The 12,405-nt window shown below is 32.5% G+C and overlaps 1 protein-coding gene across 6 annotated transcripts in view; it reads right to left on the reverse strand.

Annotated features, from left to right (window-relative positions):
• The window catches only part of CSMD3 (CUB and Sushi multiple domains 3), a 580,220-nt gene that overhangs the window by 53,016 nt on the left and 514,799 nt on the right, over positions 1–12,405 (reverse strand). For all 6 annotated transcript variants that reach the window (XM_038122727.1, XM_038122755.1, XM_038122747.1 and 3 more), the window contains 2 exons: positions 2,549–2,722; positions 983–1,156 (listed from right to left, as the gene is read on the reverse strand). In XM_038122727.1, the coding sequence (XP_037978655.1) occupies positions 983–1,156; positions 2,549–2,722 (348 nt within the window). The remainder of the gene's footprint in view (positions 1–982; positions 1,157–2,548; positions 2,723–12,405) is intronic.

Here is a 12,405-nt window from a genome sequence, read left to right on the forward strand (position 1 = left end):
CACCAAGATGACTGATAGCAACTGGATTAAAAATGAGTTTAAGTAGGTACCCTAAACACACAGTACATGTTTTGTATTGTAAATTTAGAAAATAATATCTTCTCATCAATTAAGAGTTCCTTGCAAATTTAAGTTCTGCAAACTATTTGGCAGTATCTCTTAGGGGAAAGTGATCATATGAAAGTGGAGAACACCTACTGAAAAGAAAATGCAGTTAAACAAAAACTTAAAAAAAAACCTCCACATGATTTAGTTTATGCACAGATAAAAGTCCATAGAAGCTGCAGAGAAGATGCTGAAAAATAATAATTAGAATTTCTGCATATGTACATGCAGGTTACAGCAAAAAGTAAATTTTTTCTAAATAAAACCAATTACTTAAAAAGCACATAAGAAATTTTAAAAAGATGGGGTGAAAAAACCTTCCTAAAACTGTTTATGAAAACTCAAATAGGACTAATTTCATACTATTAGTTTTCTAAGTGAAAGAATTTTACATATAATATCTAGAAGCATTGAGAACCAACAGAAATGGGCAATGTTAATAAATTAGAATAACAATTTTTAAAGTCATGATGCTCAGTGGAGCACCAGTGGAAATGTAAAAGGAAGAAAAGTAGCTTTTCTTATGTGTCTGCTAAACTATATTGGCTAAAATGCAGAGAAAATTATTTCAGGTTTTAAGCTCCTAATTGTCTCTCCATAATTTTGCTTCAGTAACTGGTAGAAACAATTTTTAAAAAACAAATACAATCTATGGACACATAAGAAAGTTTCTCTGTAACTGTTATCCTGGCAACCTGACTGTAAAAAATCATAGCATCACAAAAAATCTTTAATAACAGGATTATTATGTTAGTTAATCATTCTCACTGTTGGTGAGAAAGGAATAACTTTGTCTTGTGTTCCTTTACACTCTGTTTATTTTTCCACCTGAATTTCACAACATTAAGTTAGAAACCTGTAAATGCTGCTTTCTTACCTTTGCATATTGGAGGTGAGTGGCTCCACTGCCTATTAGCTTGGCACTGAGCTTTGGTTGGTCCTTGCATAACATACCCAGTATTACATGAAAATGTCACAACATCATTGAAGTTGAAACCATTTCCACTTGTTCTTCCATATATAGGACTACCAGGGTGACCACAGCTGACAGCTAGCATAGCACCAGTCAAAAAAAAAAAAAAAAAAACAAACCCAAAACCAGAACAAGATGTTATCACTTTTCATTATTTATTATACAATAGATAATAATTATATAATGGTATTTTCAAGTTTTGATGTTATAAGATACTGCATATTTTCCATGATGTAATCATGTTCAAGAACTTAATTAAATTTTTAAAAAAACTGAACAGAATTTGATATGTGGTAATGAAAGCAAATGAAGAAAACTCTTCTGAAGAAGTAGGAGAAAAGCAAGCCCTAGATTTTCATTATGTATAGTCTGAAATTGAAAGGAAATATTTCACTACCTTATTTCCTCAGGTATTTTTTGCAAATTTGTCTTATTATCAACTCAATATTTTATAATTGTGGCCTGAATACTTAGTGAAGCTATAAATTTATGACATCTCTTTGAAAAAAACCCAGAACTACTGGCACAGTGAAATTTTTCTAATTTTTTTGTTTACACAAAATCTATCTAAAGAAGGTAATGTTTCTTTTCTGTGCCTACAAAAACCAGATGGAAGAAAAGTAAGGAAAATTGGACACAAATTAATATTCACAAAATGATCCAAAAAGCACTTAACAAACATTTTCTTCTATTTTGTAACAAACTGTTGGTTAAAAAAAAAAAGGTTAATCAGTATAAAAAGTAAATAATAAAAAAATCATAAAATAAATGTATAACATGACTTGGCAGTAAGCGAATTTCTGCTTCTAAGATAGAGCTATAGGATTATTTGGAGGCAGATTAATACAGTTTCAATACACTAATATTACTGAACCTGTAAAATAGAGATCATTTACTTTAAAGTGCTTAGAGAAATCTCAAATTTTCTTAAATTAAATACATCATTTTATGTTAATTTTTAAAGGTCTTTCCTGTGATGGCTTGACACACTTATCATCCAAAAGAAACCTCATTAACAAAGTACAATATTAACTCAAAAGAACACCAAAACCAAAAATCAAAGTAACAGCATCTCTGTGAGGAGGAAGAAGAAAAACAGTGGTAAAGAAAACACTTTAATCTGCAGTGTTGATAGTTTACTTCAACAGTATTTACTTATGTAACTGAAACAGTGAAAGCAAATATACATTAAATATTTCCAAAGGCCACTCCAGGTCATAAAGCCATTTTCAAATTTGAGTAGTGGCATTCATAAGTCCTATCACTTTCTGAAGAATTTTTATATCCAAAACAGCAGGTATTCAGTTGCCAAATGATGCAGTGGAAATTTTAGGTGACAACACTTAACTTCACCTGATAGAATCACAGATTTTACGTGGCCCCATACTTTTGAGGACGCTTCAATCCTCATCTTGTTTGACACAGAAATTCCTGTAACATCAATCAGTATGTGCTGCCATGCTTACTTACGCACACAGGATGGAAGTTGGCCAGACCAGTTGTGATCCTGTTGGCATATTCTTACAGAAGAGCCAATCAACCGAAAACCAGGACTGCACTGGTAAACAACTGTGTCTCTATATCCATAATTTTCTCCTATTACTTGTCCATTGACTATAAGATCTGGGATACCACAGTGACCAGCTAGATTTATTTATAGTAAAGAAAAAAAAAAAAAAAGATACAGAAAAAAAATCAGTAAATATGCCATAGAAATTTTAAATAAACCTCCTTAACTAAAACAAAGAAATGCTGAATATCTTTCCAGGTTTTTTATTGACCTAAATCAAAACTTTATTTTTATTACCTTGGTAAAAACTGCAGTCATGCATATGTAAAGGTATAACTATACACAGATAAAACTTACAAAAAGATGATGTAGCAAAGAAATTAAATGCCATACATATCATCAAATTTCCTTTAAAAATATGGATAATTCCTTTTTATTGTGACATGTAAAAATATGTATTATTTACCTAAATAAAAATATATTTTGGTTATGACTAAATGAATAAGGTAATATGAAAGCATCACAAAATAAATAGAAAAATTCCATATAAAAAAAATTATACAAATATTGTAGATATCAATCCATGTGGACATTACAAATATAGCCTTCGTGCAATAAAAAAAAAATAACTTGAACAATTTATTGCTGGAATTTGATTCTCTGTAATGTTTTCCATTCTTTCTTCTTCCCAGTGGAATCCCAAAGAGATTAACATCCTTAGGTTGAAGGCAGTCAGCACAACAGCCACCAAGTCTTATGGCAACCAAACAGCAACCAAAAATCTGTCTATGCCTAGGCCTAATCTTTTACTCTGTATTATCAAAATATGAGAAATATAGTATTTTCACTATGAAAGTCATAAGGCGACATTTAGTCTAAAAAGAAGGTGGGAAAAAAACAACACACTGTGTAGTTTGTCTTCTAATTTTCCTCAAATAGCCTCCACAAACAAATCTCCAAAGCATGGAATTGCTAATAAGAAAAGACATATAGAACTACTATGGTCTGGACTGTTTTTTCCTTTGAAATTTTAAATGCTTCCAATACCCTGATGTATTTTTCTGCATTTTGCCTCATTCATTTGAGGCTAGAAATTTCAAAAATAAAAATAAAAAGAAGATGATCTTACATTTTCTTACAACTTGAGTTTTGTATTGTATTACATTGTATGAATCATGATAAAACGATCAGAATTTACCAATTTACCAATTCAGTATTGGTAGTACATGAACCTCCACATATATTAGATTATTGACTGCAATTTGACTTCTGTGTACTTATCAGGAGTCCAAAGCTGGAACTGTTCAAAGCTATATTATCCCTTCTTTGTTCCCTCCCTGTTTCCCTCAGTCTTATGTAAAAAACCGGTATGCATGAAATTTATGTTTTCTAGGGTAAAATGGCATAACATGTTCAAAAAATTTTTGCCAGAGTATTTCTTGATTTTCCAAGAAATTCATAATCCAGTCAGCATATGTTAGACCTTTTTGAACATGCTCCAAAGGAACTAATTTCCCTATTCTCTCATATTTCTGACTGTAAACAGGACTAACCAGATGAGGAATAAAAAATGAGCTGTAAAAGATTAGTTTCTATCAAAATGCAACCAGACAGTCTGCAGTGATTCAGATCATGTTCAAGGAAATATTTTTCTAGTTGCATTTAATCAAAATATATGGCTTGGTTCCTAATTAAGAATTTAGTGTTGTTTTATGGCAGAGTGGAAGCAGAATACTTCACCAGAAAGGTCAGTCTCTGTTTCCTGTGCAGAGAGAATAAAATTGAAGTAATTCAACATGTGAGGTAACTGAGATCACAGTGCAGTTTCTGCAACTGTGCATGGACTTTATAAAACCCATACAACTTCATCAGGTGAAAATTCATTACAAATCATCTGTATGTTTTGCAGTAATGTCCCAGTCTCACTCCAGAAAATTTCAAGTAATTTGAAAATCCCACCCTCTTAGTCTACTTCCTTTCATTGTCATGAATCTCTCAGACCCTAGTTTTTACTTCTTTTGACTTATGAATTTCTTTTTTTCTTTATTTTCTTCTTTTCTTATGACTTTCTTCAACATCTACTATATACAAGGAGAGGGATAGTGGATGCTGTATACCTGAAATTCAGCCAAGTATTCAACACCATTTCCCACAGCCTTTTTCCTGCACAAAAGGGCAAGATACAGATTGGGTGGTTGGTCTTCAAGATGGGTAGGGAATGGATTAACAGGCTGTACTGGAAGGGTGGTGATCAATGGTTTGCACTCAGGCTGTAAATCTATCACAACAGGGTTCTCTAAGGATCAGTAATAGGCCCCATGACATTGAATATCTTCATAAATTATCTGGATGATGGGATTGAAAGCAGCCTCACCAAGTTTGCTGATGACACCAGACTGGTGGTGAGGCAGACGTTACAAGGAAGAGACATCTTACAGAGAGACTGAACAGACTGGAGGAACAGGTGAGAAAGAGCTGTCCGAGGTTAACAAAAACATCTGCAAGATTCTGCCCCTGGGATGACAGAACCAAAGAGCCCAGAACAGGCCATGATCTGTGTGGCTGGGGAGCAGTGTCACTGAAAAGCACATGAGGGTCTTGGTGGACAAGAAGCTGATTGTGAGTCAGCAATGTGTGGCTGCAACAGTGAAAGCAAAATGGATCCTGGGCTGCATCTGCAGAAGCATTATTAGCGGTGCTAGAGATGTGATCATCCCACTCTACCCAGTGCTTGCCAGGCTGCACATGAAAGATACAGAAAGATTCAGACAGACTGCAAAGGCAGGTCATGAAAATAATCAAAGGCTGAAAAACCTCTCCTATGAGGAAAGGCTGAAGGCATTAGTTCCTGAAGAAGCGATGACTCAGGTGGGGTGGGCTCATCACAGCATTCCAGTACTTGGAGAATGGCTATGAAAATAATGGAGGCTATCTCTTCACATGGAATCACATGGAGAGGAGGAAGAATTCTTTTGACAGTAAGAACAAGCATTTCCCGGAACAATCTATTCAGAGATGTGATGGGAGTCTACATCACTGGATGTTTTCAAAATGGGACTGAACAGGTTGCTAGGTAATCCCATCCCAGCTCTCTTTGCCATGAAATGTTTGATCATATGATTTTTCAAATTCCTTCCAACTTGGGTTGTTCTATGAGTCTGTTACTTCAAATCCCTCTGTCTTGATTATTTCCTCCCACTCTGTGTAACAGTTAGATCTTTGGAGCACTAACTATATTGCATGACCGATTGTGAACTTCCCACTACTAGTAATGAAATATGTTTTTAAAATAGTAGAGACTACTTCTATCCCCATTTAAGATTTCTAAACTGAGAAATAAAATGGAATTAATTAAGAATATTATAATGCTGTATTATAAAACTGTAGTTCTGTCATAACAAAATTCTAAATCAATCAGTGAAAAGTGTTAAGCAAGTGAATATAATTTAAAAACAGGATATATCAGACTTGTGACACATTTTTTATCTTAAATCTAAAAAAGAGATTAAAGCAAACAAACAAAACATTGGGATTTGTAGGATTTTTTGCCAGTCTTTACTCTGCTTTCCAGAGGAAGTTTGGACTTCCTAGTGTGACTGGGGGATATACAAAAAACATTAAAACCAAACCAAACAAAAAAAAGAGGGGAAAAAATCCCAAAACCAAAACAATCCAACACCCCAAAATTATGGGTTCAGCATTATTTCTATTATTAAAAAAAACAAACAAACAAAAACCTGACATTTGTCATGTAGGTGCATGTGGAAAGCAGTTCACTGTTTGCTACGAAAAGTCCAAATAATGGTGTACATAGTTCCTGTCAAGAGAATATTGGGGAACTTTACTAGAATTTCCACTGATTCATGCAGGTAAGTAAATTCCATAAGATCCAAAAAAGTTAGAGAATCATTAATATTTTCTAGAACTTTTATTCTTTGCTTTATTTTCCCACTCTATTTTACACAGCCATAGAGATGTTCTCTGCCAGAGGAAATTAAGACCTCAACTTATAGTAGCTGCTATCATTACTTCTCCAATATCAAGAGGGAAAAAAAAAAAAAACCATAGAGAAAGAAAAATGAAACACTTCTCAAACCATCAAAAGACCTCTATCACTATCAACGCCTGTATTTGGAAGAGCAATTATTACTTCAACTCTATTCTGTGTTTTTTTGCATTTCTTCTAAAAGTAAGGTGTTTACTTATTTTTCTCATGAATTTTAGTAGAATTCTTACCTTTAACATTTTTCTATTAAGCTATCTAAGAAAATAATTCCAAGATGTTCATTATAGATTAAAGATATGCTCATATTTATTGCTATATATTCTGATATTTTTAATTATAAATTCTGATGGTAATTGTTACCCAGGACTTTCATTTAAACTCTTATCATAAGGACTTTGTGACAAATAAGTATATTCTAGTAGTAAATAGCTGGTAGTAAATAGCTGACTTCCCACTAAGTTAGGATTCTAGACTACATTAGTCTATGCCATTCTAGACTATTTTCATGACATCTTTGTCCATTGTCAATATCTTTTTTTTTTTTCTCTGCTGTACCGTAAGACCAGCTGTAGTTCCATTTTTTCTATGACATGGATGTAAAAGATTTTTTTTCTGGATTTCTATCAATCCAGATGAGACCTGTGGGTCTTCATGTAACCTGTAACATTGGTTAATAACCCTGGTCATAATGTAACCTGTAATGTAACCTGTAACCCCTTCTAATACTGAATCAAAAGATACCACTTTTACAAAGACAAGTGAAAATTAAAAAAAGAAAAAAAAAGTATTAAAAGAGACTAAATGTGAAGATTTTACTAAGTAGCAGATTTGAGAGAAGAAATAAGAAATATAATAGTCTCAGCTTCCAGTCTAGCAAAACTTGAGAAGAATAACTGCATGAAATATTATTAAAAAACAAAATTAGTCAGATTGGGAATGAAGGATATTAATAACCTGTGACCACCAAATAAATTACCTAATTTGACATGAAATCCTGTTCTAGCAATGAAGAATGAGCATAATAACTTAGTGTCAGAACCTTTGAAACCATAGCTGTAAATGAGATTTCTTTTCTGCAGGTTGTTCTGTGAGAACAGGAATAAATGAATACAGAATCTTTACATTAAATAGCCAAAAACATGCCTGTGCTTACTTTAGTTGTCAGTAGTGTCAAAAATGACCACAGTAGTGAAACAAATGTATGTTTCACAGTAGTGAAACATACCCTAGTGAAACATACCCACGTATTATTGAAAACAGACATTTATGTTATTTATTATTCAACAAAGTTAATTAACTTGTCAATATGATCTCAGCTGAAAAGGGAAAAATCATTTCCTGACTTTTTTTCTTTCCTCTTTATAGGGCTTCCATTTCATAAAAAGATATAAGAAGGCACAGCTCTGGACAAAACAGGGCTTGGGGCATTTTTCTTGCTATTTTCAGAAGAGTCTCATTTTGACAGCTGTTCAAGATGTACTAAAACTCTTCAGGATGAATGGTAAAGTTATTTTAAATCTTTTTTTAATCCATGGCCCACAGAGGGAAGTTCTCTGCTGAATTCCTTGAAACAGCTAAATAATTCTTTAAAGATGAAACATCATATACCTAATTTGAAAGTCTAGTTATTATTATACAGTGGTACTGAAGAACAAAGAGAAGCACATGGCTAACTCCAGATATATTAATTCAGTAACACTGGAGATACAGAATCCCCCTTAACTGAAGTAGCAAGAGTTTAAAAAAGAGATTTAAGAACAGTGAAAATGAAGAGGGTAGTGGCTTATATATTTTTTCTAGAAGTTTCAAGTATGGAAATTGTGGAAGAGAGGTTACACTTCAGAGGTTACATAGACACGGAAACCTTTCAGTGGCTGAAAGCTATTGAGAAAATATATAAAATACTAGTGATAAATTAATGCACTGAACATTCTTTGCTGTTAGCTTACATGGTTGCTTTGCCGCATATGGTATGCCTGCTATTTTTTTGACTCCATGGACAACATTGTTCTTAGAGCTGATGGGTAACTGGTTTTCCTTTACGAGTAACAGGCTGCCAACAATGACTCATTAGCATTTTAAAGCAGTATTTTTGTATGAAAAAGGAGTTTAGTAAAGCTGGGATAAATATTCCCCAGCTAACACATCAAAGGTTGTGTTCACATTAGAATTTTGGTTCAGATCTTCCTTCTCGTAAATGTGCTGAGTGATTTTACCATGAACAAATTAGCTTCCTTTCAGAGGAAGCACACTGAGAAGCTCAACTAGGTGCACAAAACGTGTTTTGTCTCCTTTTGGATGAAAAGTAATCAAAATTAATGACAGATCTTTTTGACAACTTAAAACCATATAAGAAATGATGGCATTTAGCCTAGAGGACTAGAGCAGATATAGTCCAAGGAAAATTCTCTGAACCATATATAATGCAAATGTAGATAATTCTAAATCAATTATTTGTTACATGATCTGCTTAGTCTGATGGATTATTTTTTAATTCAGACAAAGACACAGTATGTGAAGTGTAGCCTTTCTCTTAGGAGAAGAGATGAATGGTATTCTTAATATTATTGCTTGGGAAGTGCAAATATTGACATTTAATGTACACACTAACCTAAAAAGCTATTTTCTTCTATCCATCTGCCTTTACTGAAAGATCCTCTAATATTAGCCATGTTTAGGCTACAGTACCTTATGCCTTATTAATCAAATAAACTTCATTCTTCATTTTTGCATCTAATTCATAGGGGCACTTTATAAAGGTGCTCTCCAAATGAACTGAATTAACATCATTTAGCATGTCACAATTAAAAACAAAAAATGAATCTTACAGACCTTTAAAAATTTAATCATATCTCATCATTTATCTTTATTTGAGATTTAATACTAATATGCAGAACTGAACAAAACTATTGTTCCAGAACTTGCTGATTCTATCTCGTTTGAAATAACAGCAGTGACTTTTGGTAAATAAGGGAGAGAATATCAACAAATCTGTTTTATCAGGATGTTTGAATGTCACGAGGTATTGAGAAAGAAGAAGGAATTAAGTGTTAGGTGTTGTACAGCTGAGATGAAGAGGATAGAGTCACAAGTTCAAGAAATGTGAAAACCTGGCGTTAGCTCACCAATCAACAAAAAAGAGAAATGTGCATAAAGTATCTTTTCTCTAAGTATTGGTTGAAAATCATACTTTTTGCTGCCTTTCCATGCAGTTTTCATTGATGAGATGTCTAAACAACACTTAAAATTACTATCAGTCATGTAACTAGCACAAGTGAGAGAAGCTCAGTTAGATAACCCCCCAAACAGAAGTATGGAACTTTGTAAATTGCATTAACAATAAGATCCTAGAAAGAAATCAGAATTCTCTGTAAGAATCTAAGAAAATAACTGCTCCACTAGAAGAGCAGTAAGAAGAACTGTATCTAACAGAAAGACTTTTCAAAGCATGCTATACTTTTCTCTGTTAGTTTTACTTTGTTAACTGTTTTTGACTAAGCTGTCTAAAATGTTAACCAAAATAAGACATAAAACATTTTAAAAGGAATAAAAATATCAATAAAAAATAAAAAGGAAAAAGTAGTCCTGATCATGATGTATAAAAGTAATGTTCAGAAAAAAGGGGAGGAAAAAATTGTGCTAGAGAAATCTTAGGAAATGTTTTTCACCATTCATATACTAGTTAATTCCAAAGTTTATCTGAAAGTACTGTAGAATTAAAATAGACCAAATTTACTTCTAGTCTAGGAAATTCCCAGTTTAATAAATATCTGATTACAGGGATTAAAATAAATACACTAAAAAAATAAATTTAAGTATGATAATATATGTTCTTATGATCAATGCTATTCCTAACAGTATATTTAAGAAAACAAAATAGTGTAATAAATAAAGGCAATAATGCAAACTATAAAATTGTAAATATGTCATCAGTAAATACTGCAAATATACAAAGTTTTCATACAAACAGACAAAAGAATAATCAATTTCTTGCTGAATATTTAACTATTTTTCCAAGAGGAAAATGTGTAACAGTCACAGATTTGTCAGCCTCTTTTTATAAGTAGGATATTCAGTAAAAATCTATTCCATGTTTCTAAATGTTTCTCAGGATCTATTGCATAGACAGTTTCAGTGTTACCAGTACAGAAAAAGATCAAGCATAATAGTGAGAGACTGTTTGTAACCTAGGAGACACAACTGTCATGATTTTAGTCTTTGCTTATTTTTTATTCTAAATGACTAATGTGATTTTCTTCAATAAAATGTCCTGAAACATTTAATTTTTTAAACTTCGACAACAGAATTACTTTAGAAACCCTATTCTGTTTTGTTTCCTTTGTTTTTTTCAATTTGAACATTGTTTCTTCTCACCAACTACAGAGAATAAGGACCAAGAAGTCAATTTCTTACTATTATAATAATGTGATTACTCATGAAGTACTACTTTGTCATTTAGGTATTATTTAAAGAAAAAAAAAGTGGGATTGAGAAAGGAAGGCGATTGTGTTAAGTGTTCTGGTTTCTGCCACAGATTCATTATCCATAAATTATCCATCTTTTAGTAAAAAAAGTCAGAATGAGAAAAGAAAGTCAAAAAAGAGCTGTGAAACCTATCATCATATTCTCACTATTATGACTGTCATCAAAACCATGCCCAACTGTTCACAATGTCATGGAATAACATGACTTGGATTTTAGTCAATATTTTTGGTGATTTAAATCTTACCTCAGTTCTAATTCTTATCTATATCTGGTTAGGTTCATCACAAACTACTTTAGAGTTCTACTGCACATACTTAGATTCTAGTTTGTTCTACCTTTCATAAATTTTTAACATTACCCATACCTGGAATTAAAATCAGGCTATCTAATTCAACAATTAAATGTCATTATTTCAGTAGCACTTTTGAAAAAAAAAAAAAAGTGCATTTCTAAAAAAAATACTTGAAAAGGGTATTATTTTATCCTGTAGGATTTCATGTAAGTGTATTCCTAAAGGCATCTTCAAAACTTAAAACAGAAATACATTGGTAATCACTTCAGTCCAAGAACAAATAAATTTTTCAGAAAGTAAAAGTGAAAGGCTCAGTTGTAAAATATTTTTACAACTGAGAGCACAAAAACCTCAGAAGTAGATAGTGATCATTACGGATAAGTTGCACAAAAATTAATTTCTTAAAAGACCCACTGTTAAAATACCCACTCTGTAGGTCTTCCTGCTGTATTTGATCTCCTTTCTCCTACACTGTAATACTTCTTTCATTTGCTCCACCTCCTATACTTTCTGACAACAACCTTCCTTAAAATATTTTTGATTTGTCATTAGCTGATCTCAACCCTCTTAAGTCTCAAATTTCTTATGGAAGAAACAAGAATTGAACTGAGTTATTCTGAGTCTGCAGGGCACTCATTCCTGCACAGTGATGTAACACAGTAGGCAGTGTTGTTGCAAGAGCAATTATGGCAGCCATGACTCTCTCCCTTTTATAAATTTCCTCTGTCACTAACTTTACTTTTTTTTTTTTTTAAGCAAGGTGTACATTTTTTGCCTGCTCTATATGATGTATATTCCATTCTTTCTGAGTAATACTTGTTTTCATGATGTCTTCAACAATTTGCCATAATAAATCTTTAAATATATGCATTAAAAGATTTATTGTTGTGCTATTAGTCTGATACAATAGGTTTGGTTTAGATTACTGTTTTTGTCCTGTAGTTGTTTTCTTAACTTTTTATTGTTACTGGACATTATAGTGTAGGAACTGAATAACGACAAAACTCTTCTGAGAAGTAGGGGTCCTCTTTTAA

The sequence above is a fragment of the Motacilla alba genome, chromosome 2 (assembly GCF_015832195.1).
Source record: "Motacilla alba alba isolate MOTALB_02 chromosome 2, Motacilla_alba_V1.0_pri, whole genome shotgun sequence".
Lineage (NCBI taxonomy): Eukaryota > Metazoa > Chordata > Aves > Passeriformes > Motacillidae > Motacilla > Motacilla alba.